Below are 27,881 nucleotides of genomic sequence, written 5' to 3' on the forward strand. Positions count from 1 at the left end.
ACACCATATAGTGAGGCTCTTGAAGCCCTGCTGCAATGAGAAACAGTGGTGGTGTATTTGCACAGCACTGGAGCATGATGTTGTGCTGATGTATCAGCTCAGGTCTCAAAATAGCACAGAGACATTAATGCAAAGATGCTGATCCCCAGGTAATAGTCCCAAGGTATAAAACACCCCGAGACCTGAAGACAGCTTGGCAAGGAGCAATGTAGCTGCTAGTGTATTAATGGTACCACTTGGAAATTTGTACTGTTCAACTTCAAGCAGCTTCAAAGCAAATTCAGCCAGTGACAGAGGGACCTTCCTGATATTGTATTGAGTATCTACAAGAAATGTGACTGTGAAACTACTATAGTGCTCTAAATGATGGACACACTTTCATTTCATGACAGATAGCATATCTGTACAGATTTTTGGACTCGTCCTGAAAATGGAAATACGTAAGGACTGGTTGTCAACAAGGCATTCTTCAAGTTTAAAGTCACAAGCACACACAGCGGGTTGTGGCAAACTGAACATGCTTCCCAGCCTGCCAATCCTGCCCACAAGCAGAAACCATACCTGGGCTCCCCTGACAGTTTCAATCTTTTCCAGGTCTCCAGATCTGCTTTTGTTATAGAGGCATTGGCAAAAAGCACATCTTCTTGTAGCTGAGGAAGGATGCTTTGAGATTGCATCAATTTCTGTTTTGCCAAATCATCTCTCTCATTATCAAGCTCTTTCACCTGCAGTTCCGCCTCTGACTCAGTCTTCTCATTTTGTAGAAGTGGGTTCTCTTTGCTTGTAACTGTTTGCTTTACTGATGTCATGTGCACCCGTCTTCTTCTAATTTGATGCACATTCCAGTTCAGCAAGGAAAGATATTTTGAGGAAGCAATTATAAATCAATGTCAAAAGAAGAGATTCAGAGCTCAAGAAGATAAAAGTGAATTTATAATATTAGTTTCACATTAATTTTAGGAAGTAAACATGGAATGAATCATTTGAAGTTCAAACTTCTCAGCTATGCTACCCCAGTCATGCACTACTGAGACGACATCTTCACGTGAACTTCTATTCCCAGCTCAAGTAAGAAAAATCTTTATGTTATTACTGAATTAAGCATTTCTGCAATAAGCTTTCTCCTTAATAGTTACAAATATCTCATTTGAATATTATTCACACAGCAAATTCAGGTTTGCTCTCAAACGTACTACTCAACTTCTTTGATCTTAAGACTCATGTCAATAGCATCGGACAATTAAAATTTAGTTAGGTGCTCCTCAGCTGTCCTGTCAAACTAGTCATTAGAAAATGTTAATATAATCAAATCACCAGCAACTGAATGACACATTTGACATTTGAAAATTGAAAAGAGCTTTTAAATATTAGAAGTAGTTTTGGGAGCATATCAATTACTACAGTCAGGGTTCCCTGTAGTGTGTATATAATTGTTTTATCTAGAATCGCATCTGTTTGCCAAAAATAAAACAGTTTCCTGAAAAAGATCTCTACCTAGCAAATATTTGTGTTCAGTTTTAAAGGTCTGTATCACTGAGCTGAAGAAAGAAGAGATTTTCTAGGCTGAAGCCTTGTAACCCCTGATCCATTTCCCAAACCAATGCTGCATAACACACATTAGGACCAGGTGCAACATAATTCAGTGCAGTGTAGTAGGCACATATATTCAGTGCCTTCACTAAAGACTCATCTGGCCCTGTTTCATGCAGGGTATTAAAAGAGCATGGGATGAAAGAAATGCATCAAAAAACATGCACTGAAAGTGATCTGAAAAAGTGTTGAGATATAGAACATATTTTCTAAGTTTATTCTCCATTACTCACGCCCTATCTCATGAGCTTAGATAACAAAATCTTATTTACACTCCCAACTAATTAACACTTCTCCTCACACTGTAACAAAAAAAAAATGTTTGGTTCACTTTTTGATAAGCTTTAGCATTTACTTTAACCTGTAGGGTATTTTTTGTAGCCAAGACAGCTTTAGACCTATACAGCAATACAGCATGGTGAAATTAAGCATTATAATTGAAAGAACAAGACCATGAATGCACACCTTGCATGTTCCTTTTTTTCCATCTGCAATGGCTTTTTAACATCTTCCGGTTTACCTTTCTCTTTACTTGTATAGGGTCCAATTAAAAAGGAGTTAAATGGAACTATGTGCTTGGGTTGATTCATTCTGGCTCTCCGGGTGGCAAAGTCATCCTTTTCTAAATCAGGAACTCTGCTGGCTGCTTCATCTTCTGAACCAGAATCCTTTCCTTGATAATGTGTCATGAAGGGGTTGTCCTTGCGAAGGATGATGTCTGGGGTGCTTCCACTGTCTTCACATATTGGCTTTTTACTGACATAGAGCAAAATTAAATAAAGCTCTTGATGCACCAGAGGAGGAGAGGGCAGTGCAGCATCACCTCCAGGTCAAAAAAACAGCACAGGTAATCAAATACGCTTGAAGCTGCTGTTAGATTGGACAAAGCCTAGCTAGAAATAAAACTTATCATATAAAGTAGCAAATCCACGACGTCTGTACATAAAAAAGTCAGCATGTTGGACCTTTACTTATTTTAGCTATAGCTGGAAGAACCAGTAAGAACAAATTTTAGCGTACAAGATGCAGTGAATGTATTACCATAACTGGCAGTACTAAACTTCTTTTATTGAGCACTTCAAACAAAGTAAGAAATGTGATGCAAATATCAGACCCCTGGCAAATGTTGTTGAGTCTTGAAATATCAGATATTTGGCATTTTTTTTAATAGGTCTATTAAAAAAAACAAAACCAAAAACCCATCTGAATAATCACGGAGGCTGTCTACCCACCCTAGTATTCTTAATTGCTTTCTTCTCACATGCACCTTGATTGATTCTCTTCCTAATTAACCTTTCCTTTCCCACAGAATAAGCCCTCTATGCCAATCCCTCTATGCCTCTGTGCCAGCTGACATACAGTAGCTGCAATGATAGCACACCAGTGATATTGGCATGCCAGAAAATATTGCCACCTGCCTTCGTCAGAAACACAACTGCTATCAACACAGCCTTGCTGTTACTGAAGATTATGACAGTAAAGACACTTGACAGCTGGTACCCATAAAGATTAAGCTTATTTTAACTTGTAAGGGTCAATACTCTTAGGGAAACTGAAAAGACAGATGGCAGGAGCTAGGCAACTCTCACATTTAAAAATATAGTTGTTCATATTGATATTTTAGGAAGTTGGGCAGCAAGGACTGTTCCATGCAGTACTTTTGTAGGCATTTGCTCTGTCATGTAGCACACCTTGTTATACAAAGTGAAATAGAGGGGATCACAAAGGATTAAACAGACTGGCATTAAGAAAGCAAATCTAAATAGTTCAGGGGTTGCTCTGAGTTTCTCTACTACCTTAAATGTAAAGATTGTTTTTTAAAAGCATTTACAACACTTTAAATCCCTGCAAGCCCACTACATACACCACTTATTTTACATTCTCAGCTGCCCTTTGAAAGTACTGCTCCACAAAGTTGCTGGAGAAAATTATGGGGAAGCCATAAACCATCCCTGGCAGAGCAGCCTGGCTCAGGCTCAAAGGACACACAACACTGTCTGCCTTTGCCTTCTTATGCTGCAAAACACAGGATCCCCCGTTAGTGATGTGGAGAGTATGGTTTCAAATTAGCTAAAGGCAAATTTTTCCTTAGATCTCTCTGAAGGATCAAAATTTCACTTAGGGCAACAGAAAAAGACTGGCCAGTAGCATTCCAAATGGGAACTGCTGTCCCTTTTCCTCATGAATATTTGTGCTCACAACAGCTTCAGAAACAGCTGGCTCACCATGCAATTATTGAATAAGAACTGCTGGATTTTTCAGTCTCATGTCCACCAACAGTAGTGAAGCTTGAGAGCATCAAATGTAGCATTTCTGAGAGTAGTGTTTTTGGCAAGAAAGAAATACTGAGTTATAGTACTCAAAAGTGCAACTATGAGTCATTGCAATACGAAACTTATGGCTTTTAGTATGTAACTAGACTTCAGTAATCACTTTCTAGGTTGAGAATATTTTCCACTCATTTACTATTTTTTTCATGGAATCAAAGACTAGCTGTGACCTTTTGGGGTCTCCTGAAACAGTTTATGATGGTCTTAAAAGTAATTTTTTAAGGTCAGTTTACCGTGGTATAGATAACAAATACTAAATAGTAGATTTAGCTGCAAATTGCTCTTGCACACCCAGCCCCAGCTGTTGCAGAAACAGTAAATGGGTCAATGCTGGTACAGCAGGTGTTTCCAAACTTGCAGGCATTTGCACTCCCTAAAGCAAGGTCTCATACAGGCTTGTGGATCCTTATAATGCATTTCAGAACAATGGAAGGATTTTGGATCCCTATGCTCTGTCAAGGTAAGAGTCCATGTTATTTTTCAACAAACATATAAAAGCTTGCTCACATTTCTCTCTTAAATTCTCCTCTCCACCATCTTTTTAAACACACTCAATTATTTTCTTTTTAGGATGTCTCCATGAATGTGATCCCTACCTTTCATATAAAATACAGTAATTAAGAGACAGATGTGCTGGCAATAAGCAAGCAAGGAAGATCACATATCAATAAACAACATGCAACCGAGACAATTCACTCTATTGGGAAGGGGAATTACTTTTTGGCATGCATTTGTATAGTATCTAATTCAGCTAACTAAAGGAGCTCTTTCCTAGAACATGCTACAGCAATGGAGACAGGCACTTAGACTTCAAGCAAAAAATACATTTGCATACAAGTTCAAATCTTTCCTGTTCAGGACTCAAAAGTCCCCTACTGAGTTTAAGCTTTAGGAACAATTAGATGCCTTGTAGAACTCAAAAGTCACAGTAGGAGTCCTCCAGAGGTCATTAAGTTGAGAGGAAACAGCTTGCAAACAACTCAAAGGAACTAAAATAAAACTGCCAACCTCAGGTGAAAAAACAAAAGCGAGGCTGGTATCAGAGAAAGATGAGGGAGTAAGAAGGGTGAAAGAAAAAAAATCAGAATACAGAAACAAGAGACTGAGAATTGCTGAATGCCATTAGTGCATGGAAAATTGAATTTGATGCCAAGAAGAGAGATAAAATGGAGATGTTCAGAGAAGAATAATAAGACATTAAGAAACATGGTTAAATGTATCCTAAAGTGTCACTACTAAATTCTTCCTTTCTCCTCACACACTATTCTTCCACTTTCACATACAAAGAATTTTCCTTACAGACTTCTGTCCTCTGTGCCTTTTCTGCTGTTTCTTCCTACAATCCCCAGAAGCAAGCTCTTACTTTGCTACAGTGATGCTTGGGTTACAAAGCTCTGCTCTTTGACCCTTAGCTGGAAGAGAAAACTGTCATCTCCTCCTTCTTCCTGCTGCCAAATTCCACAAGTCGTTTCCACTGAGAGCAAGGAAGGAAAATTAGTTGTTATTTCTCCTCCCTTCTCCATAAGGGCTGTAAGGACAACGGATTGTCCAAGGAGAGAACCACACATTTGTTCACACATCCTTCTCCTTTGTGGACATCAAAACAGATCAAGCTCAGAGTTGGAAAAGGGTCTCTCAACATGGTGAGCATCCTCCAAATGCAAACAGAGCTATTTGTTATGCACTGAACTGCTAAACACAAGCAATGACTGCATTTTACTACATATACTAGCACACTAAGTGAGGCTGAAGAACTCATTTATACCAGACAGCCCCTCATCATTGGTGCTGGGCTTTGTCAAAAGTAATACCCCACAGCCAGACATAAACACTGGTTCAGTACAGCTCGACAACAGTGAAGTAGACCTGAGAAGGGGACATGTGACAGCATATGTTCTGTGACTATTTCATCTGCATATGGCACATCTGCATGTGGCTGCACACCAGCATCACTGCACCTATGAATAAACTGTACCACACACGAGCTGCATTTCTTCCTACTGCATTTCAAAGCCCAGACTGTAGACCTGCAACTGATAAACTACTCACTGTTAGGATTTCACCCCACAATCCAAAACAAAATGTTTTGGACAGGAGGACATTTGGACACTTACCCTTTAGCCAAGCCATTTTGATTGTTTATAAGTTAGCACTTATGACATGTTAGCTAAAACTCTACTTTGCAGTTCATCCCCATGAGTGGAAGAGATTGAGATGATGGAAAGGCATGGGCTGTGAACCTAGCCATCATTCAGCTCTCAAGTTAAAGAATAGGAAATACCCAAATTAAATAACATTCAAAAATAAATAACATAGGTAGTAAGTGAATAACTACATATATTCTGTTATAAAGTCAGGCAAATTATGTCTGCTGAACTATGCCTCCATACTTAAATCGGTACATGTGTTAACAAGCACTGTGCCTTTATAGTTCCTGCCATTAAAAATAAATGTATCATTTACTAACACAGCTAAAAATATCAACCCAACTAAAAAGTGTGGTTCAGTAAACTAAACTATCCCACCAGCAACAAGCAATGTAAATTTCTGAAACTTTTAGGTAAACTAGGCATTTAATGTAGATTCCTATATATTTTTATTAAGTACAAGAAAGCATTAAGTGGAAGGTGACAAGTAGTCTGTGTAGTAGTTTTCCTGGAGCCTGTTTACATTATGCTGTAAGACAATATAATTTCTCAACACAAATGCAGTTAGCATGATACAACTCTGCAATCCACAGCTGCCACATCACAAGCTTTTTCAAACCAAGACCTTCACTAGCAATTGTGAGTGCTTAGCAGACTGGATTTTTGTTAGGAGATGTGAAATCACAGTGGATCAAGGAAGCCCACACTTCAGGCAATCCTACAATAGTGAAGCGTGCATGATTTCCCACACTGCTGGGCTAACCTGCCGTAGCGCTGGGCTGCTGACATGACCTTAATGCCAGCTTGTTCCAGTCTTCTTAACTTTCTGATCTCTTCCACATCTTTCCCCTTGGGTGCTGATGTTTCTTTTGCACTAGATGAAGAAGACTGATCTATGGAGTTTTCTTCACTTTGATTCACACCTAATTGATTTTTAAGGGAGCTTGCTTCAGGAGCCATGGAGCCCACTTTCTCCTTTTCACACAGTCCTGATGTTTCATTCAGTTCTTCTTCTATGGTTTCAGGGTGGGGTTTGCTATTAATTATACAAGGTAGTTTAATGTAGGCTGTGCTTGAAACATACACACTTATAAGCACATTTTGCTGAAGTCAAGATGCCAAAGGATGAATTCTGATGAATAATCAGGGTAGATAATTATGCTCTTTAAAGGAGGTTGTTTTTTAGTCCAAATCAAAAGTGAAGTATTAGTTGACAAAACCAACATGCAGAGTCACACACAGAGTCACAGCTATATAAACCATACTGGTGTATTAAATACAACATACAAATAAATTTATTTTACAAAAAAAACCACAGCAAAAATACTATTTCGATTAAACAGATAAAACATTACTTTGAGTTATCATTTGTCAGTAATTATCTTGAGAACTGAAACAGATTGTCCAGAACAGTTTTTTCCAGCCTTGGGTTTGAGCCAAACATCGACGTTACTTACATTAACCAATATCTTGTCAAACAGATTGCATTGTATGGTAAATAATGACATCGCAACAATGATTTTCCACTTGTTACTTTTCTACTAGCCTCACTATTTGCTAAAAACTACTTATCAGTACCACACCAGCAAGAGATTTATTACAGCATCATACACCTTGTGAAAAGAATGAAAACTGGGCAGGTGTTAGAGCGCCATCAGTGAGGAGAGGAGGAGGTGGGCAGGCCAGTCTTACCTGAAAGGTCTGTCTCCCAGCGGTGACGTGGCTGTGCTCCAGCTCTTTCGGTACTCCTCTCGTTCAGCTTTCTTCTTCCGAAGCGGAGCAGGTACATAGAAAGTCTGATTACTCTTGTTTGGGAGGTACTGGTTAAAAGGCACAGCTGATTTAGGTTCACCATGTGAGGTCCGCCTCGCCAACATATCATCTTTTTTCACATCTGGCATCTTTCTGTGTGGCAGGTCAGTTTCCGAGTCACTTCCTCTCCCTAGTGAGGAAGGAGGAAAAAAATTTCCTTTTTACTTTCACTTTCATCCAGTTTGGGTTATTTTTAAACTATAAATCAGAGAAAACACCACCAAAAAATTATATTTAGCCACTGTTACTTGCATTTGTATTTTAAAATCAGTTACTGAAGGTAGTAGCTACAACATCTATACAGACAGTGAACTTTTTTCCATCATTCCCTGAAAAATTCATCTTAAACCACAGACCACATCAAAAACCTTAGGTTAAAACTAAGCCAGACTTGTCAATCAGATAGGGCAGAAGTTTGCCTAAAGCCCAGATGACTCCTAGTTGTACATAAGGGCATGTCTGATCTGATTCACAGTCTTGAACCTACACTAAGAGGTGCCTAACTCAAGCACAAACAGAAAAAAAGATTCCATGTTGTATAGCTACAGAATGGCAGGAATATGTGGCTATTCCAACACACACATTAACACAGCAATTTGAACACAGACAGCATTAGCTTCAGTCAAGACCTGAGAACAGCAGCTGCTGCTGTGAACCAGAAGGCTCAATGGTCTCTCTCCAGTCTCACTGGTTGCCTAGTCAATCAGTCTAGTACACTGCAGAATAGACAGAGACTTGATACCCAGATGGAAAGGTGCAAGGGCAGAGGGAAGTGATCTCAGGATTTAGATGTTAGATCACTACAGTGAAGAAATAAACTGGCAGAGAAAAATCAAGAGTTTGAGAGAATAAGATACGAGATCAGCAGAGCTGGGCTGCTGATTGTTCATATTGTTCAAATGAACTAAACTTCCTGATATTTACAACGCATTTAGAACACTGAAACTTAGGCAAGTTTCTGACTTGAAATTCCCAAATTGTAGGAGAAACGCCCTAAAGAGCTTTAGCAGTGTGGAACTTCCCATTTTGGAAGCTTAGATTCCCTGCATCATCATGAACCTTTTAAAATAATTCACAAAGAAGTTATGTAAATAGTTTTCTCCCAGCAGTATAACCTTATCATGGACCCTGATTTGAAGAGTGAAATGGAATGTGTTCAGCTATTTGTCCCATCAGCATTTGCATGTTCTCCAAGCTCTGGAGAGTTGGATGTCTCTGGTCCTTGGCCCCTCTGCAGCACTTGCATCTGCAATCAGCTGTTCCCCTTTTTAGGGTGAAGGGAAGCCACTCAGGTTGTGTCCTCTTGTTAATTCAAAACACTAGTAATTAATAGCTAATTCACTGTGCTACATACTGAACAACTGAAAACAATGAAGTCATAAAAATCACAAGTAGTTTGTGTATAATTCAAAGTGGAGGAAGAAAAAAGAGGTCTAAATATGCTAGGAATGTTATTTGCAAAGAGCTTTTGGAGTAGAGTTTTTCATGATTTTCTTGGAGAGAGACAAAGAAGAGTGAAAAGGAACAGTAGGAAAAGACATGACACAATGGAAATGAATGTTAGACAGACATCACAATACATTTGTCAGTAATCTTTCACTTGAACAATTTTTGTTAAGAACTATGACAACTAACACCACAATTGGTATCCTAATCCATGTCTAAACAAAAAGTGGAGATACCGTCATAGAATCATGGGTGTCTGAGGACAGCTGAGGTTGGAAGGGCTGTAGTGTCATTAGACAAAGCAGGGCACAGAGTAAGTAAAAGATAAGAAAAAGATCCCATACTGTTATTTGCTATTCTGATTGCTTTTGACTTCGCTCTGGTGTCTATTTTTGTAACACATCAAAACCAGTCTTGAACTGGCAGACAGAAAGGATGAAATAGATAACCACAGTAGCAGAGGAATTAGAACACATTCCTCTTGTTACTGATGTGCCTACCAGCATCCCCAAGCTGAGTACTTCAAAGAAATACAGCTTCTTTAATTATTCATATCTTACTAACGAAATTATTTTCAGCTCAAATTTGCAAAAAAAGTACTTGAAGCCAAAATACCAAATGGAAGAGGCAGCTATGCTCTACATTTATAACCTAAAGTTTGCTGTTTTGCTTTTTCAAGTAGAAGCAGCAGCAGTTTCCACAACTAGTAACAAGAAATTATACACCAATGACATGCAAAGATCCTTCTTAAAAGGATCCACGCACAACTGCTGGCCAAGCAGAGCATTTTATTAACTGGCAACTCTAAAGACAGTTCAGTCTGTGATTCTACTGTGTTTTAAATAACTGTTTTACTCTACCACTGGTTTTGTTTGTTTTTTTGCTAAGGGACAAGTTCTCCATGGGACACCAGAGCAGTTCCTCAACAATGAAACTAATCACAGACGGCATTTGTGAAGGTAGTATTACATACTGCTTCTACCTAAACTAATCACCTTAGCATCACTTAAATCATGTCTATTCAGGCTTTTATTTCTTCTAGGAGTGGAAGAAATCATAGTTCTAGTCCACAACAATATTATGTGGTTTATAAAGCTCCTATTTGAATGGAGAAAGAAGCAATGAAAGCAAAATGTTTTCCTCCATCCAACTTTGCATATAGAATCAGAGAATTGTTTAGGTTGGAAAAGACCTCTAAGATCATCGAGTCCAATATACTGTTTCTATCAAAAACTACTAACAGCTGAGTAAAACACTGGCCTGCTGGGATCACAGGAAGAGGTTCAACATAAAGGAGGTCAGCCAAGTTATACCTCACCTGCAACTGTTGTAGGAGACAGCTGTGAAATTATGGCAGTAGTAAGCATGGAAAATAGGACAAATTAGAAAGTGTTGGCTGGACAAGTCATACATGTGCACACAGCATCTGCACGCACCCTGGATAAAGAGTAATTTTTCAGAACAAGCTTTGTGGGCTTTCATCTTATTGTTTGTTACAGACTCAGGAATGTGACAAGATAGAATGTCTTAGCAAACAATCACAAAACCTTTCTAACATCTGATAATACAGTCGAAGATGACAGGAAGCATCTACAGGACATATGTAACTGGCTGTCTAGCAGCTCTAAGTAAGCATGGAACTGAACATTCCTTGGGCACTCAGGGTCTAATTTTTGATTAGGACATATGAGGTGTTCCTATTTGCCAACACCATGCTTGTCTCATTTGAGAAGGCAGAAAAGCCTTATATATATATATGTAATATATATTTTATAATGTGGAGTCTGTGCTCTGCTCAGTGTCTGAGGGGTCATGAGGCTGTTTCTGGGAATCAGCCCCAGTAGCTAGTTCTGGATGGTCAACCAGTAACAGCCTAAACACCACAGACTACTCAGAGCAGCAGAGCCGATCTTAGCTCTGATTTTCCCAGGGCTCTTTCATAATTCTAATGTGATACCAGCTCTCCCTGCCAGCTTTCCAGTTCTAAGGAGTTCCCCATCACCTCAGGAAATCTTTCATGTGTCCGGTTATGATTAGCACCAGTTTCTTTCAAACTGCCAAAAGCAGTATGAACATCTGGTTCCTACCAAAAAAATCTTCCTGCCTTTCCTTTTTAAATTAAAAAACCAACATTACTAAGGAGAAGTGATTCATGTGTGCAACATAACTTCATCTGATGAAGTTTGACTTATTCAACTGTTTATCAGGAATGCAACTGCACAGAAAGAGCCCCAATCATGCATCCTTTTGTCCTAAACCAGAATCCTACTCATGACAGGTTACTTAAGTGTGTGCTCCACATCTGTTATAGAAAAATCCTTCTTCATCCAGCATGCTGTGTTTACAAGCCTCTGAAAACCTCTTGGAATCAGAAAAGAAAGGCAGAGAAGCAGTAGCCATTCTGTATGCCCAGAGCTGCCTGTCCTCTCACAAATGTGTACAAAGCTTTGATGCTGGGATGTATTAATTTACCCAATTTTCTAAATGCCATAAAAAGATATATGATATTTGATAAAGTGCTGTACATCAGCATTCAAAACTCTGCCAAGTATCAGACATTCTCAAGATATTTCTATGTCATTTATCTGCCCTGCATTTACTTAAGCAAACATTTTATTCACTACAATTCACTATACGCTGTTCCTGTAATTTTATGTCTTGCTTCAGCCTAGTTTGTAAGTTAAAATGAGTCTGCATAACCTCCTCTTACACCAAAACCCAGAAAAACACTCTTCCCGTCATAAAACCACACTGCAATGATGTAACTCATTTCCCAGTGCTGCACTATCTTGAGACAAACTTCAGGTAAGCTGTTGGCAAAGTCATCTACACCTCAGAGAGCACAGATCAGCATTCACAGAGAAGTTCTCCCAGCAGATTTGCCTGAGTCAGAGGCTGTGTGCAGCTTCTGAATGGCACATTTATTCCAGAAACGCTACTTTATGTCACAATGTTGTGCATGTGCTGCACTGTGACTGGTACTTACCATCACTACTCCCTCTGAGCACTACATCTGGAGACGGTGTCTGCTGCGAGCGGGAGCCAAAGGAGTCCAGACTGTCAAAGGAATCATCTCTGCCGTGGCGAGGCGGGGAGAGGGAATCACTGCGCTCCGAGTCCCAGCAGTCTATGTAGCCGCTGTCACGAATGCTGCGCTTGGGGCTCTCAATATCCTCTGTTTCCTACATGGAAATACAGCAGAAACCTCCTCAGAAAGAAGGCACTGACACTAGTGAGATGCGTTGCACACCAAAAAACAAAGCATCTTCCCAAATACTAAGAATCTCCTCCCCAAAAAAAAGGGTTTCCTTGGTTTTTGCCCCTTCTTCCCTTCAAAACAAAGTGCAAGCTTGCAATAAACCAGTTTTATGCTGTTTAGGAAGAAACTACTCTCATTAGATTAGTACAATGAACTGAGAAAAAGTTCTAATAGACCAGTTAATAAACTGATCAAAAGTGAAAGTAACCTGAAAGTTGACTTGTCGTCCACAGTCCCTAGCACAGCCAAAGGCACTACAATTTTAACATCGTGCCTGCATCAGGTTTAAGTTTGCTGCTTTCCAAAAGATCCCCCCGCCTCTCCTTGCCCATCTATTGTATCTGGCCAGGACCCCAGCAGACAGCATTTGTTGTTGCTGCTTCAGCCTGGCAGAATAATAAAGCAGTGTGCCCCAGCCTCCGTCTACCTTGAAGAGAAATTCCTGTTATGAAAGAGGGATGTCTTTCTCAAGCAATCAGCAATGAAAAATATGCAAAATGCTTTTCCCGATGCCTCAGAAGAATTCAGTTGTGCTCTTTACTCTTTGCCAGCTCCTGGCTCTGGGGGATATGAAAGCACTTGTAGCTGACCCACATGTTCAGAGCAGGGAGAACAATGGTTGTCTTTGACAGCCCTGTGATTATAAATTCTTTCCAGTGCAAGCAGCACATACTAAAACACTGAAACTCCAGCAGAGGGAAAGGTCAATAGAAGCCATCCTCACTCTCGCATTATAATAAATTCCTTGTTTTAGAGAGTGTCTTAATATTAATTACAATCGCTCAGACTGAGAAAAAACAAAAATAACTAAGTTTGTTCAGAGATAAATCTATTTTTTTCTTCCCCAACAGTAAGTAAAGTCAGAGATGTGGGTGCCATTATCAGACTGACATTTTGTGACCCAAAGAGGCTGGAATGTGATTTTTTTTTTTATTCCCAGAAGCATTTGAATATTAATTCCTAATTAAGAAGCACCCCCTGCTTACCACTAGCTGAAGCACAATGGCTATATTGAGCAGAGCTCCCACTGTCCCTGACTGCTAAGGTTTTACCCATCACTAGTACTGCCAATGAGAAGATCAATCAGGAATATCACAGTATGCTATGGTGGGCTGCCTCCACAAAAAAGAAGGTTTGCCAGACAAGTGATGGAGAGTGGAGAGCCCTGCAGTAATTCACCAACACTCCCCTGACGAACAAGAGGGAGGCTTGAAGCAAAACTGAGACATCAGACCAAACGCCCTGCAAACTTTTCAGGAAGAAGGCCTAATTAGTGCCACTCACTACTAATCTGCCAAAATACCACATTAAGGCCAGCGGCAAAGGTCACCTAAGGCCGAGCTAAACCGTGGTAATGGCATTAAGTAACCTCACAGTAAATAGAAGTGAAAATATATTCTAAAAACAGATAAAATGCATCTAAAAAAGTGGTAAGGTATCCTATATAACTTCCTTTCCCAATTCTGCTTAGTGAACTAAAATGCTGGTAGAAATAATAGACAACAAAAATCTGTCTCCCTGAAATCTGCATGAATTACACACAGCCAAGAACAAGTCTACAAATCCTATCAAAATCCTGTTTGTGACACGATCCAAAAATCTTTTAAAAACTCCAAATTCCTTAAATCCGCTCATCCCTTCATACCAATCAACTATTCTCAATCTTTAGGCACACTTCCATTTTCCTAAATTACTGTATTTGAATGACATAGAACTGTTTAGCAGCCACAGGCACTTCAACTGGGCAAAAAGCCCCATCCTACATTCACTATCTCTCAGAGTTTGAAATCAGTCCAATTGTGAACTAATGAGTTCTGCAGTACTTACTTTCAATGGCCTGTTTATGTTAATTTTGCATGCTGCTCACTAGGAATTAGGAGGCAGGCACCAGGACAGGATCCTAGACTTCTGTAAACATGTTCTTTACAGCTTTTCCCTTGGCAAAGACACTCTCACAACACAATGCCGTCACACAGACGGGTGCTCGTCCTGCCTTGAGCAAACGTCATCTCCCAAATGCTATCAGTGGGAATGTACTTATCTGTGGGACTGATAGCACCACGGCATGACACACCACAGTGCTTTAGTCTTTCATCTTATCTAATTAAAAACACAGTATGCCACAGAGCAGCAGTTAAAGTGTGATTGCCAAATACAAGATGCATTTGTCCAGGAAGTTCCACCCACTGAATATAATCAAAAAGCCATTGATGTTTTGTCATTGGGAATTTCTAGTTTTAAAGTAAAGAAGAATGAGTACTCAAATAGTTAATGAAATCAAAAACAGAATAACATGAATTAAATTAGAAATTAATATACCCTTCAGCACGAGAAGTAGAAAAAGATGAGTCCAAGACAACATACATCAGAGCTGTCTTTTGATTTGCTTATTAAAAAAGGAGGGCAGAGAGGATTTACAACAGAAAAACTAAACCACACTGAATTTATGGTCGATTTAGTTATTAGACTCTGTGGAAAAAAACGCCAGTAGAGAATGTGATAAAGTGCCTTTTCATCACTTGAGCTCAGCTATAAAGAACATCAGAGTGTTGCACAGCATGATTAACATGTTATATTTTACAATCAAATCCTCTTCAAAAGCAGTAACATACAAACCCACAATTGCCAGTGGGAAATACTGCAGGGATACAAGAGTAGGGACATGGTAAAAGAAGTCACCAGCAGCCGTCACAGCAGCATCACCCTAAATAAGATTTTCAGGACTGCAAAATGCTCTGTTTATGCATTAAAGGCATATATAGCTTTCAGTTCTTATGAGACCTCTGCTCTGCTCCCAGCTCCAACATTTGCAACAAATCAAGTATCAGCCTCTTGCTTATGTCCTTAATTTGCAGCACTCCACAATGCCCAGCCAGGCACTTCACAACCACCAGCTCTCTGGAGAATGCTTCTTTTTGCCCCTAGCCTATTTCATGCCACAAAAGGGTTCAAGAAAGGACCTCCAAAATGCTCTAGTGATTACTTTAATGGGTAAATATCACCTGGAAAAAGCAGAGCCTTGTGGTGTGAGATTAAACATTAAAAAAAAATATATATGATACCATGCAGCACTAACATTGTGGCTACCTGCACTTTGGCAATTTTTCTGTACTAGCTCCCTTTTTTGGGTTTGTTTCACTGTTCAGACCCTTTGGAGTGCAAACTGCTCTCTCCCCACATCTTCTACTTGTAAAAAACTCAACTACTAACTTCATCTTTTTTATTGCTCAGGCTCAGTCATATCACTCATGAGTCCCAAAGTCCCAAGTGATAAGCACAGGTCATTAAAATGAAAACTAAAATAAACTTCTCCAGAGAAGCAGGATGTTCTCTTTTCTTCTCCATTTTCACCTGCTTGTTCTGAAGAAGTGGGCTCACAAACAGGAATTGTGCCCATCTAGTTAAGGTTCTCTGGTCACACCAGGGTGTAGGAGCTGCTATCAGTCAGACAAGCATTTCTTCCTCTCCAGTGGTTCTGGCCCTGTGAGATCCCAGAATGAAGACCTGCAGCCGGTACAGTTGCAGCAGCACAGATTTGAAGGACAATTTAAGTCCAGAGAGTCTCCCGTGGTCCCCAAATCCTACTGCCTGTGAGTGGGGAGGGAATAGCAGGCACAAGGCTCTTTGTGGATGCAGAATGTGTCTGCACAGCCTTTCCTGAGCACTATGTCCAACATACGTGGTGCCAGCACATAGTGCTCCCAATCTTCTTCCACACTAGCTCCTTGCCCCTTCCATCCCAAAGAAAGGCAGGTTTGGTTATCAGTGCTAACCATCAGCATTAGCCATGAGGTTAAGTGTCTGATGTCAAGGTTCAGGGCATGCTAGAATGCTCAACCAAAAATCCTCAAACCGCCCTGCAGCAATCACAACTTTTCTCTTCCAACAGAGAACAGTTCATCATAAACCACCAAATAGGATTTCAACCAGAATTTAGAGCTTGGAAAAAACAGATTTATCCTAACTATGCCTTTGGTGAAACATAATCTCCTTCTCCTCCACTCCAGCTTTATTTAGATCCTTTGGTTTGATGTTTTATGTTGCAACAAAAAACCAAAAAAGCTGCCCATGAGACTGAATGTTTTAAAGAAGAAAAAAATTATGTTTTTGTGAGTCCTACCATGTTACTTTTGAATCTCAGCTCTTCTAGCTAAAACTTCTGCCATAAATGAAAATCAAACCAAAACACATGGAAATTAAGATGAAAGAGCAACATGACAATTCTAAAGCCCTATTTGACATCACTTGCTGCATCACCGATGCCACCACAAAGCTGTCTGCCAAAGTGGTTTTCAGTTTGGTAGAATCAGAAACATTTTTGATGTTAGTAGAGGCTTACCAAGGAATTTGCACTCCAGCCCCCCTTCTCCCATATTTAGAAAGAAACAGTTTTTTTATGAGAGCAATAAGTTTGAAGTAAATTTCCATTCCCAAAACATAACAAAAAGATACCTTTCTCATTTGCGCCAGGAAGCCTTCAAACTCCTTCAGATTCAGGGTTGATCCACTATATGATGTACAGCTGTTTGCTGCTTTCCCTAGCCAATAAATGGTGACTAATACCTGCAGAAGTTAATAAGAATTAATTTCATCTACATCCATCTACACAGTCCTGTAGCTAGATTGACTTCCCTGCAGCATCCCTCATTTATTCTAAGCTGCACAGCAGCACAAGATTTTTTATAAATCAGAACTGAAAGGGAAGTGTCTGTCAAAGGTTAAACATAAATACATCAGGCAACTGTGAAAGTTTAAACAGTCCTAAAAATATGTAACTTAACATATTATCTCCCTGTTATTTTAATTAAAAATAATAAAAGTGTTATGTCTGCCTGGAAAAACAAACAGAAAATATGGAACTGAGTAGAAAAACTACACAAAGAGACTTGAAACTTCTAGAAGGCACACATAAATACATTTGTTTTTAAATTCAATACAAAAAACTCCCTAAAGACTGCTAATATTAGTAGTCATTAATGCAAACTATTCAGACCAAGGTAATAAAGTATCTAGAATGTCTGCCTGCCTAAAAGCATCTCGAATGTGTCTATTTCAAGGACAGAAAAGGGAGTCCCATTTTTAATCACCTTAATGTAAGTAACCAGATGACACAGGAACATTTATTTCCAGGCTTCTGCTAGTTTAAGAATTTCTTAGCCCAAGATTAATCAAAAGCCATGAGCATCTTGTCATTTCTATCAGAGTACAGCATAAAAGTCAGTGATTTCATTAAAGTTCTGACTTCATATCTCTCCATAACTCAAAAATCCCTTCAAAACTGGTGAGGGAAAAGGACCAAGAATTACTCTTGCAAGTAGCAAAGATATCTGACTTGACACTTCTGGTGTTGTACTTGTTTTAGAAAATGAGAAATTAAGATGCTTAGGATGGTCAAATCAAATACATACAAAAATTCTGACATTTACACCATGCAAGGAAAGGCCTTTTCTGCACCACATGTCTCCACTTAGAGCAATGTCTTTAATGATACCTGTGCAGCAGCTATTTGGACTGGAAACTGCTCATCAAAGGCAATTAAATTCAGTGTTTTGCACTGGTTAAAAATGACAAACCATCACCCTAGAACTTAGGGCTTTTTCTCATTTAATGTTCATTATTTTGGCATATTCCATGACATTGCAAAGTATTTAACTGCAGATTAAACAGGAAATATTTTGATGTGGAAAAGAGATGCAGCCAATAATAAATAATAGTTGTCATTAACTGTATCAAAAAAAAATTCATAAACTGAAATACAGTATTTTATGCTTTGATTGGACAGGGCCATATACTTCATGCTATATAATGAACTAAAGGAAACAAGACTAGCAGAAATCCCAAAGTGGGGGTCTATTCCACTGGGAGCAGACATCTCTTGGACTCTTCTTCCCTAAAACATGCATCCACATTACTTCTCAGCAACATGCTAGACTAGACTTTTCTTATCAACTTGCACTAGCATCTTCATTTTTCATTTAAGTGTAATGTCCAAAATTATGCAGCACTGCAGCTGAGGCCCTGTCAGAAAAGGATACATCATACAGACCTTCTGTTTAACAACTGTGCTACATAATGTACAATATGTATTTTATATATAAATAAAGTTTATATTTTTCTTTAGTTTAAAAGTAGTATACATATCATGAAATACTGAGGAAAATTTTTAATGAAGTTCAAAAACTTTTGCCTTTTTAAAAATTACATCGAAATCTATATTACTGGGCTGAACGAAAGGAGGTGGTGTTGCTAGTCCTGATTTTTTTTGTCTTGAAACAACCTTTATCTGAACTGTTTTCCTTCAACCAACACCACTTGACAAATTTAATGCAAAAAAGTCTTACAGTATATGTTCTCAAGTTAAATGAAAACATTTGCAAATAACAGTGTTTCTAGTAACCAGGGAACTGCCATTGAGTTCATTGATGAAGGTTATGGTATTTTGGGGTTTTTTATTTATTTCTGCTAGCATTTAATCACTTTCTCTTTTTTTCCTCTCTTTATTTGGAAAAAAAAACGCAGAAAATTTCACATTTGCAAGCAATTCCAGCTGGCTGCCAGCTGAGGCTGCAGGATCATGCACCTGGAAAGCATATATTGCCTGCAAGCACATTATGGAGGATACTTTTGAAACTCCACCTTTAAAGCAACACATCTGTACAAAGATGTTTAGCCAGTGCCCACAAAGAGTGTTAAAATACCAAAGCTGAATTCTTCCCCTAAAAGTCTGTGTGCTGGTTGCAGAAGATACTGCTCTACTGATGATGGGAAAGACAGGATGAAACAATTTGGGGGAGGGGTGGTTTTGGTGTTCTTTGGGTTTTTGTTTCTTTTACCTCCAGTCATGCAAGTTATAATTACTGGTTTTCAAAGTTATTAAAAAAGATCTTGGCATTTCCTATCAGGATATTGTGATGTGAGCCAAACAAAAATTATACCAGTTTACAGCTAACTAAGGACAGACAGCGTGCTAGGCTTTAAACTGAGACCAGCAAAGTTTAGACATTTTCTTTTCTAGTTAACAAGCACAGGATCCAACACCATTTCCCTTAATTTAAATTAAGAGGAAATTGAAGCTAAATGGAAATAGCCTTTCTGGGGAAGCACTAATTTATTTGGAAGAACAATGAGAAAGCTAGCAAATCTCATAGTAAGGCCTTGCATCCCAATTTAATGACCATTTTTCTTCATTTTAAATGCTTTGTGCAACTGTACTCTATGCCTATATATTTGGGAAGGGCTACAAAAGTGTGGCTTCATGGTCATATCAGACCATTCCCAGCAAGCACCACACTGGACAGCACAGAAATCACTTGGTTTATCACTCATCTAAGAGCATCTAAGAAGAGACAAATGTCTCCATTTTATTTCTTTTGTAAGGCTGCTTTGCCATAGCTGCTCTACCTAAATTTCCAGCAGAACCCAGTTAGGTTTGTATTCAGAGGGACTTTTCAGCAATAGTCATGTACTCAGTTTTTACTGACATAATCTTGATCAGGCCAGTAACAGGATTAAGCAGACAAAAACAAAAACTCCAAATGATGTACTTACATTTTTCAGCTTCCTACTATAGTCAATGTTCCTGGTTGCACACACAAACACATGCAAAGATAAGAAAAAAAAAGAAAAAAAAAGGAAAAAAAATCAGAAAGTAGACATACTTTCCAAGAGGCTGTATGCAGCAGATCACATTTTCCCTAACAAAAGCCTGCTGAATGCTTCTGCTGTCTGGAAATACATGAAAGCTAAGAAGATGTAGTTCACACATTCATTTATTCATAGCATGGGAGTATTTTGTCACCATTATTTCAATCATTAAATTGGAATTCTGGAAGTACAAGAAGAAAATGTGTTTATAATGCTCCCACAGTAAAGTAGGACAATGCCAAAATATTTCCTTTAAACAGAGTTGCTGATTTCTTTAAAAAGGAAGACAGAAGTCCTCAATGCTAAAATACATTCTGCAGTTATCCAACAGTCAGATTCTGCTCTGCAACCCATACAGATTCTGGAAGCAACTAAACAAGCATAAGAGGCATCAGCAAACATTAAGGAAATATTGCAGGTGCTTCTGTGAAAACAAACATTACCAAGAACAAAGTGAATGGATGAAGCAACAAAGACCCTGCCATTTAGAACAGAATGTGCCATGGAAAACATTTATTTTTTAAACGTATACTTGAGCACTCAGACTGAACAATGGCATCATCCTTCTCAATTCATTTTTTTCTCTTATGTTCATGGAAGAGTGGCAGTTTTATGTTAAAAACAAGGTACAAAGTTTGTGCAAACATAAACAACATTTCAAAATTCAGCAAAGAAAGCATAAAAAAGAGAAGGAAATACATATATTTAGGTGCTAAAACCTACATAAGACTATTTGAGATTTAGTAAAGATTGTGTCCTGATTATTTACAGTGGAATTGTCTACTACTCTAACAGTAAGACCATTCCATCATTAAAGTTTATCTGGCAAAACCAAAAATAAATATACTCAAATCTGTTAGAACAACAAAAGTCTAAATATAGGCAATGGTAAACAAAGTATTTTTGATATCTTTTTAAGCCAAAATTTTGTCCACTAATACCCACACAATATGAAAAATAGAATAGTCCTGTTTTTTTCTTAGTAAAATAACAGTGGGAAAGAGACTTGCTTAACTAGTCACAAAAAATTCCTTACAGCATTAGCTCATAACTTTTATAAGCAGAATGATCCAAAAGATAGATCTAATGCATGCCTCAATTAACATCTGTATGGAAAAAAAAGGCAAAATGTGATTATCTTAATCATGTGCAATATTGTCATACTCATCCTTTACCACAAATAATATTTTCACCACGTATAAAAAAAATCATGCAAAAATCTTCAAAGAGGGAAAAAAATCACCTTCATGCTTTGGGAACTAGCTAGCAGAATGCAGCTTTCAACATATTTCTCTAAAACAGTCATGGACTTGGCTTGTACACCTCAACTCAGTTACTCAGTGTGAACTTGGACAGTGCTAGGAAAACATTTGGCTCATTTCCACAGCTGCTTTCTCTGAAGCCCTCATATGCAGTGGAGGCCCAGGGCAGCTCTGCAGGGTTTATGATGCCAGGTTTAACTTGGTGACAGCTTTGCTTTGAGCTCCACCCTAGTCAAAGCCTCTCAACCTGCCTCCACCAAGGTACTCCATCTATCCTCAACCCCAAAAGATGAAAGTTTTTTATCAAAAAGACACTTCCTCTCTGGTTTCATATGGAGATTAGGGTTTTATATGAAGATTATGGATTGTTTTGCAACTCTCTCCAGTCAATCATCATAATGATTTTACAGCACATCATGAAGAACCCATTTTATCAAAGTATTATCAGATTTAGAAGAAATACATGACATAGTCTCCACTCACTGCCATGTAGAGGGCAAGAAGAACCTCATGTTAGAGCCAGAAACTTGGGAAGGAGCAAAAAATGGCATACCTTAAAACAAGGACACCGGCCAATTTGATTTTCAGAGCCTTTGAATTTTCCCAGACAGTGCCTGAATACCATGAAAACTTGCCCAGCTTCAATTGCCAGAAAGGAATAAAAAAAATGCTACTGAAATTTAGTAAATTGTTTCCATATGCTTCTCTAAAATAGATAGGTCTGATCAGGATTTCATTAGTGATCTTTTCGGCCAAATGAAATTAGACCATTCAATCAACTCAGCAGCATTTGCTTGTCTGTAGAGCAACAACTTCTGTTATAACTGTAACATGACATGATAGACTGAAAACTTTCAGGAAAACTTTCAAATACCAGTTTAGAAGTTAAGAAACACCAATTATAAATTTTTTAAATTTTATGAAAGTGTGGGGTGGTTTTGCTTTTAAAAGGTGGGAGGCCTGCACAATTTGTGTGATAGTGGGTGTGAGGTTTTGGTGAAAAACTATCTAAATTGTGGCATTTCCAGTTCTCACAGACTTCCTCAGTCCAATTACTGCACGTCTCAAGCTACAGCTCTTGCAGGGAAGTGAAGAGACCATGCTTATGCCTGCATCTCATAGAATCTGAGGGGCCTCTAACTGTCCTATATTTCACCATCAGAACAATTCAATCTGACATAGCAGAACTGTGACTTCTTTTCCACCAGACTACAATATTTTATGAGCTGGACAGACAAAAAAAGAATATCATCAATTTAGATTAGGAAAACCCCTAAGTCCCTCAGAATCTCATTGTCTAAGACAGGATTTTCACAAAATCACTGAATAAACGGAGTTGGAAGGGACCCACAAGGCCCATCAAGTCCAACTCCTAGGCCTGCACATCCCCAAGAGTCACACCATGGGCCAGAGAGCATTTTCCAAGTGTTGTCCTATTTTGCAGAGCTGTGGTTGATATCTCTGGCACAAAGCCTGTTGAATAGAACAATCTATCCATCCCAACATTGAAAGTTTCCCAAACTCCTGCTTCCTATCTGCCTTATACTAATTACAGTTCTATAACCTTTTTGCTCATTCTTAAATATTTACTATTGCATCACATGCACCTGAGGCTGTAACGTGCTAGTCACAAACTACTGTTGTACTTACTTGATGGTTACTCTGTTTGATGTGTCCTGCAGATCACCAGGATCAAAAAGCTGAGATTCTTTAAGTCCCAGTTCTTTGCAGCCTCTTAAGAATAATATGATATTATCCTGAAAAGAGACAAAAACCATAAAATCTCAACACTTTAAGCTCTCCTTTACTAAAAAAAAAATCTTACCAGACCAACTTCTCCCTAATTCAGTAACTGCTCATGAACAGTCGTACCATTAGCTAAATGAAGAACCAAAGATATTTCCAGTCACATAATTTAAGAGGTCAGTGTAGATTTTGTTTGAAAACCACATATGTATGAAACTTTTTTCTTCTTCTTTCTTTTTTCCAAGATATACAACTACAACAAGCTTGTTGACTTCTTTTCAAACACAGATGCTGGCAACTTTTTTAACTGGAAAAGGCCCACTGATTTCTCCACCTACTGCTGGAGGCTGCCTCACAACCTCAGCATGTTACAGAGTAGAAAATCAGGATTTTTGAAGGGAGCAGGAAGAGTAGATGCGAAAAAGCCTGCCACCATTGAAGCGAGCAAATTGTTCAGAAAACACTTTGCATGTTAGCTATGAGCAAGCTAGTTAACACAACTGTTCTCTTGCCTCTCCAAAGGAAACTAATCAGAAGCCACTGAGAAAAGAGATAGGTGCTTTCTCCTGAAATAAAAACCTTGAAGCTGCACTTCACATGGCCACTGTTTCTAAGAAGAAACAACACCCAATTTTGTAACACTTCTTATGGAGGATTTTACTCTTTGCAAAGTGTAAAAATTAAAAGTCAATAACTAAGAAAGGCTAAGTAAAAACTGATCTGTCTCTTTCAAACCAAGTCCAAGTGATGACACTTCAGTTTGCAACAAGGAGATTGAATCTGCATGTGTGCATATACAGTTAATACAGGTTTTGTACATGTGCATGTACACCACACCCCTGTTTCAGAACCAGTGAATATGTTTTACAGGGATAAATCTTGCAGCTAGTAGAGAATAATTTTTTTGATATATACATTTCTAGACCAGCAACTGCAATGGTAGATGACAAGTAAAGATAAAATGTACAGCTTGATATTCTTTGAGGAATCTCATCTTAAACCTAAAGCTAACCTGCCACATGAAGAATCACAGAGGAGCAGAACCACAGCACGTGGTGGAGACCTGTTTTCATAAAAACTGGGAAGCAGAGGAGCCTGGTGGCGTTCACCTCTTACCCACTCTGCATGACAGAGCAGGATTGGTGAGCAGGGCTCTACCACATCTTTTGGCTCCAAGGCTCCCAGCCTTTCTTGGGGCTCAGGAGAGCAGCCCTGTTTGTTCTGCAAGCAGCATGCAAATCGCCGTGGCTCTCTGCATGCCAACACTCTCAACACAAAGCTCGCCAGCCACACCACAGAAAACAGAGACTTGGAAATTCAGAGTTGTTAAAATCTCCCTTTCTTCCCTGGCTGAAACTTAACAGCTCTGGAGGGGAGCCAGGGGGGGAAGGAACAGCAGTTGAGAGAGCAGAGAACCCATAACCCAGAGAGACAGCATCATTCATGACATGAAAAGATGCCTGTAAAGTTTTCCATCTGGCTTACTGTTTGCATTATAATTTTTCCAACTGCATCATGAATAACTCTTATGTTTAGTCTTTGATGGAGGACAGTCCTGGTCACTCTCAAATGGCTTGTGGAGCAATGCATAAATCTAATATATCAAATAAAAATGCAAAAGCATTCAAAAAAGTTCCTAACAGCATTTCCAAATTTAACAAAAAATATACTGGACATAGAGATCATAGTAACCTAATAGACTTAGAAAACAATCAAAGGAGGAGGAATGCTGAAGATAACTAATTGCATCCATCTTTATACCAGAAGTTGATATCTGAGTTATGATAAGCAGTAACAAAAATACCAGTTATTTGGCAGCCACATAATTTGGAAACTTGGTTCTTCTGCTGATGAACAAATGCCTGCTTCTCAAAAGTCAGTGTCATCTACTCCTGTTGGCTTCATGCTTTTATTTTGATGGTCATAATATGAATAATGTTTGGCAAGTCACTAACACCCAAACAACTCCTCAGAAAGCTGGTATCTTGTGTGGGCACAAATAACCACATGTGCCAACAAGATGCAATCAGTGAGCCCTGAAAGAAGCTTCTGCTAAAAATCTCATATTTTTTATTTCCCAATGGTTCTAAAAATGGCACTTGTTTAAAAGGATTGAAGAAAAATCCAACAAAGAGTGCTTTCAAGTGATATATATACTCAAGGACACCTGCCTAGGCTGCCTAACCCCAAGCCAAAAAATGTATCCCATACTACTGCAAAACTAAACTTTTCCTGGTTTGCTCTAGTACAGATGAAATTCACATTTGTTAGTTCCATTGAGTCACTAGAGAAAAGCACTCCTAAGCCACTAAAGGGAGAAAGGAGTCTTAAAGTTAAGACCCAGCTCCCAGCAAAGCTTTCTCTCAGGATTACTACACCTTGCATTGACCAGGTCCTGATTTCTTTGGTTCTCAGAAAATGTTGCTTTTATCTTTCAACAGGATTTATTGTTCAGTGTCTGTTAGCTGAAATTATGCACTTTTTGTCAAAAAACACCAGTCTTTGTCATTGCTCAAGAAACTGAAGCATGCAGAAAAAACAGGTTTACAAGTAGCAAGATATAAAAACCATTCTTACTTTAAATGGGTGACTGAAAAGAAACATTTAATGTGCCTGCCCAGCTCCTTACAACTTGGCAGAGTTAAATAGGTCATGCAAATGGGTCACACTGCAGTGGCAAGGATCTCAGGGTGGCCAGCTGCTGTGCCTCAGCTAACAGAGTGCTATCTTTTACAGTGGTCTCAGAAGACACTCAACAAGAATTTGGTCCCTCTGGCAGCCCCTACAAGGCACTATCACACAATGTCCTCAGTTCCTTAAATGGAGATGATACTGCTTTTCTCTCAGCCATTACTTTCTGCAGCTGCAGTGTTGGAGTAGACAGAGTATTGGTCATTTGCTCAGCACATCATTTCCTACAGCCCCAGAGGACCTGCAACTGTCTCTTGCTGGCTCCTCTTGGTTTTATCCCACACCACTGTATAATCAAAAATCATCTTCTGGCTTTTGTCCTTCATACACATAGAGGAAGAAAAAACTGATAGGTTACAGTCCAAATTTATTTTGCAAATTTTCTCTGTCATTTTAATATATAAAATTTTATATCCATAAATATCTATATTTATATAGATCTATAAGTTATAAATCTGTAACCTATAGATATCACAGCTATACAATTTTATCTATGCTTAATCTGTAAAACGACAGAAAGTCTAAATAGGCTGTATAGAGAAGATAAATACTTCAGTGTGGGGACAGACATAGGATACACTGATAGGTTAAATGCCAAGCCTTTTCTGCTTGCCTCAGCAGAGTCCTGACAGTTACTGTTACATCAGCACTACAGGCAATGTCATTTACTTGTAAGTACTGAAAACCAAAAATTATTAATGTAAATGTTTCACCATACTGAATTTCAGAAACAAAAAATTAACCAACACAAAACTGCAAGCTCCCAGGCAAGCCAGCCATGAACCAGTAAGAAGGGTCATGACAGATAAGGGTGCAGAGCACCGACTCCCTGAGAACTTAGTCAGAAGGATGCATGGGAAGGAAGGGCAAAATGCTCCTTCTCTTACAACTGCATTTCAACACCATCACCTTTTCATCCTTTCTGGTGTGTAATCTGACAGACTCACCACTACAAAATCACCTTGCCAGGACAATCATCTGAAGGTAATGCAGAGAGAGTAGGTGGCAGAGGGGTTACACCTTTATGAAGGTGGAGGGAGGGAATAGGGGAGAGGGAAAAGTCAACAGACTACTCACTTCTAATTTTTTTTTGTTTTAATCAGGGTGTTATAAATATGAAAAAATATTCACTGTATAGCATTAAGTGATTTTCCTCATGCACAAAGTGGAGCACAAAATCCTGAACCCTGTAAAAAAACTCCCAGAAATTGGCAGTCGAGCAGAACAGACACCCTGGAAAGCCACTGCAAATTCACACAGTAGCACTGCCAACACACAAGATAGTTCAAGCTAGCGAGAATCAAATATTCACAGCAGGCAAATTCTCTCCATAGGATCTGCTGATCAGATGCAATGGCAAACAGCTTGAATTTGGCCCACTTCCATTCCTTTCATCCGCCACAATACATACAAAACAGTCTCACTGTATTCGCACTGCAAATCCATTCTACAGCTTAGCACTGCGGAGCCATCGTTTGTCACATGTGCTACTGCATGGCCCGTATGAGATATTCAGATAAACTTGGGGAAAATAAAAGCAAGCCAAGCTGTATATCTGCCCAGAGTACTGAATAAAATACCAAATATATGCCACTTCTGCAAGCTGAAGATATTATTAGCTGCCAGTAGCACTACTCTGTTTTGCAGGACAGCTGCAGACAAACAGGTGGCCTTTTTCATTTCTGGAATGCTGATATTTTCCCTGCTCCAGAATAAATGAGAAGAGCACTAAAATTAAAAATTTCCAAACTGTTTTTCTGAGAAGTTTCCAATAGACTCTCAAAAGCTTTTTGTTTGGTCTCAACATTTCTTCCTAATTCCCTTATTTTTCCATTTTAAGTAAGTAGTGGTGATAATTTATCTATATAAAAGCAGTGGATCTTGCCTGATTCACAGGTTCATTGAAATACTGGAATTTTCAGTTCAAGTCCACCAGGAAAAATCTTCTATAAGA

The 27,881-nt window shown here is 38.8% G+C and overlaps 1 protein-coding gene across 1 annotated transcript in view; it reads right to left on the reverse strand.

Annotated features, from left to right (window-relative positions):
- The window catches only part of LIMCH1 (LIM and calponin homology domains 1), a 175,217-nt gene that overhangs the window by 50,612 nt on the left and 96,724 nt on the right, over positions 1-27,881 (reverse strand). Inside the window, exons 4-11 of the mRNA XM_077177579.1 lie at positions 23,141-23,247; positions 20,133-20,163; positions 17,037-17,147; positions 12,312-12,507; positions 7,760-8,009; positions 6,831-7,103; positions 2,056-2,346; positions 562-825 (exon numbers count right to left, since the gene is read on the reverse strand). Coding sequence (XP_077033694.1) covers positions 562-825; positions 2,056-2,346; positions 6,831-7,103; positions 7,760-8,009; positions 12,312-12,507; positions 17,037-17,147; positions 20,133-20,163; positions 23,141-23,247 — 1,523 coding nt within the window. The remainder of the gene's footprint in view (positions 1-561; positions 826-2,055; positions 2,347-6,830; positions 7,104-7,759; positions 8,010-12,311; positions 12,508-17,036; positions 17,148-20,132; positions 20,164-23,140; positions 23,248-27,881) is intronic.

This window comes from Agelaius phoeniceus, chromosome 4, assembly GCF_051311805.1.
Source record: "Agelaius phoeniceus isolate bAgePho1 chromosome 4, bAgePho1.hap1, whole genome shotgun sequence".
Taxonomy (NCBI): domain Eukaryota; kingdom Metazoa; phylum Chordata; class Aves; order Passeriformes; family Icteridae; genus Agelaius; species Agelaius phoeniceus.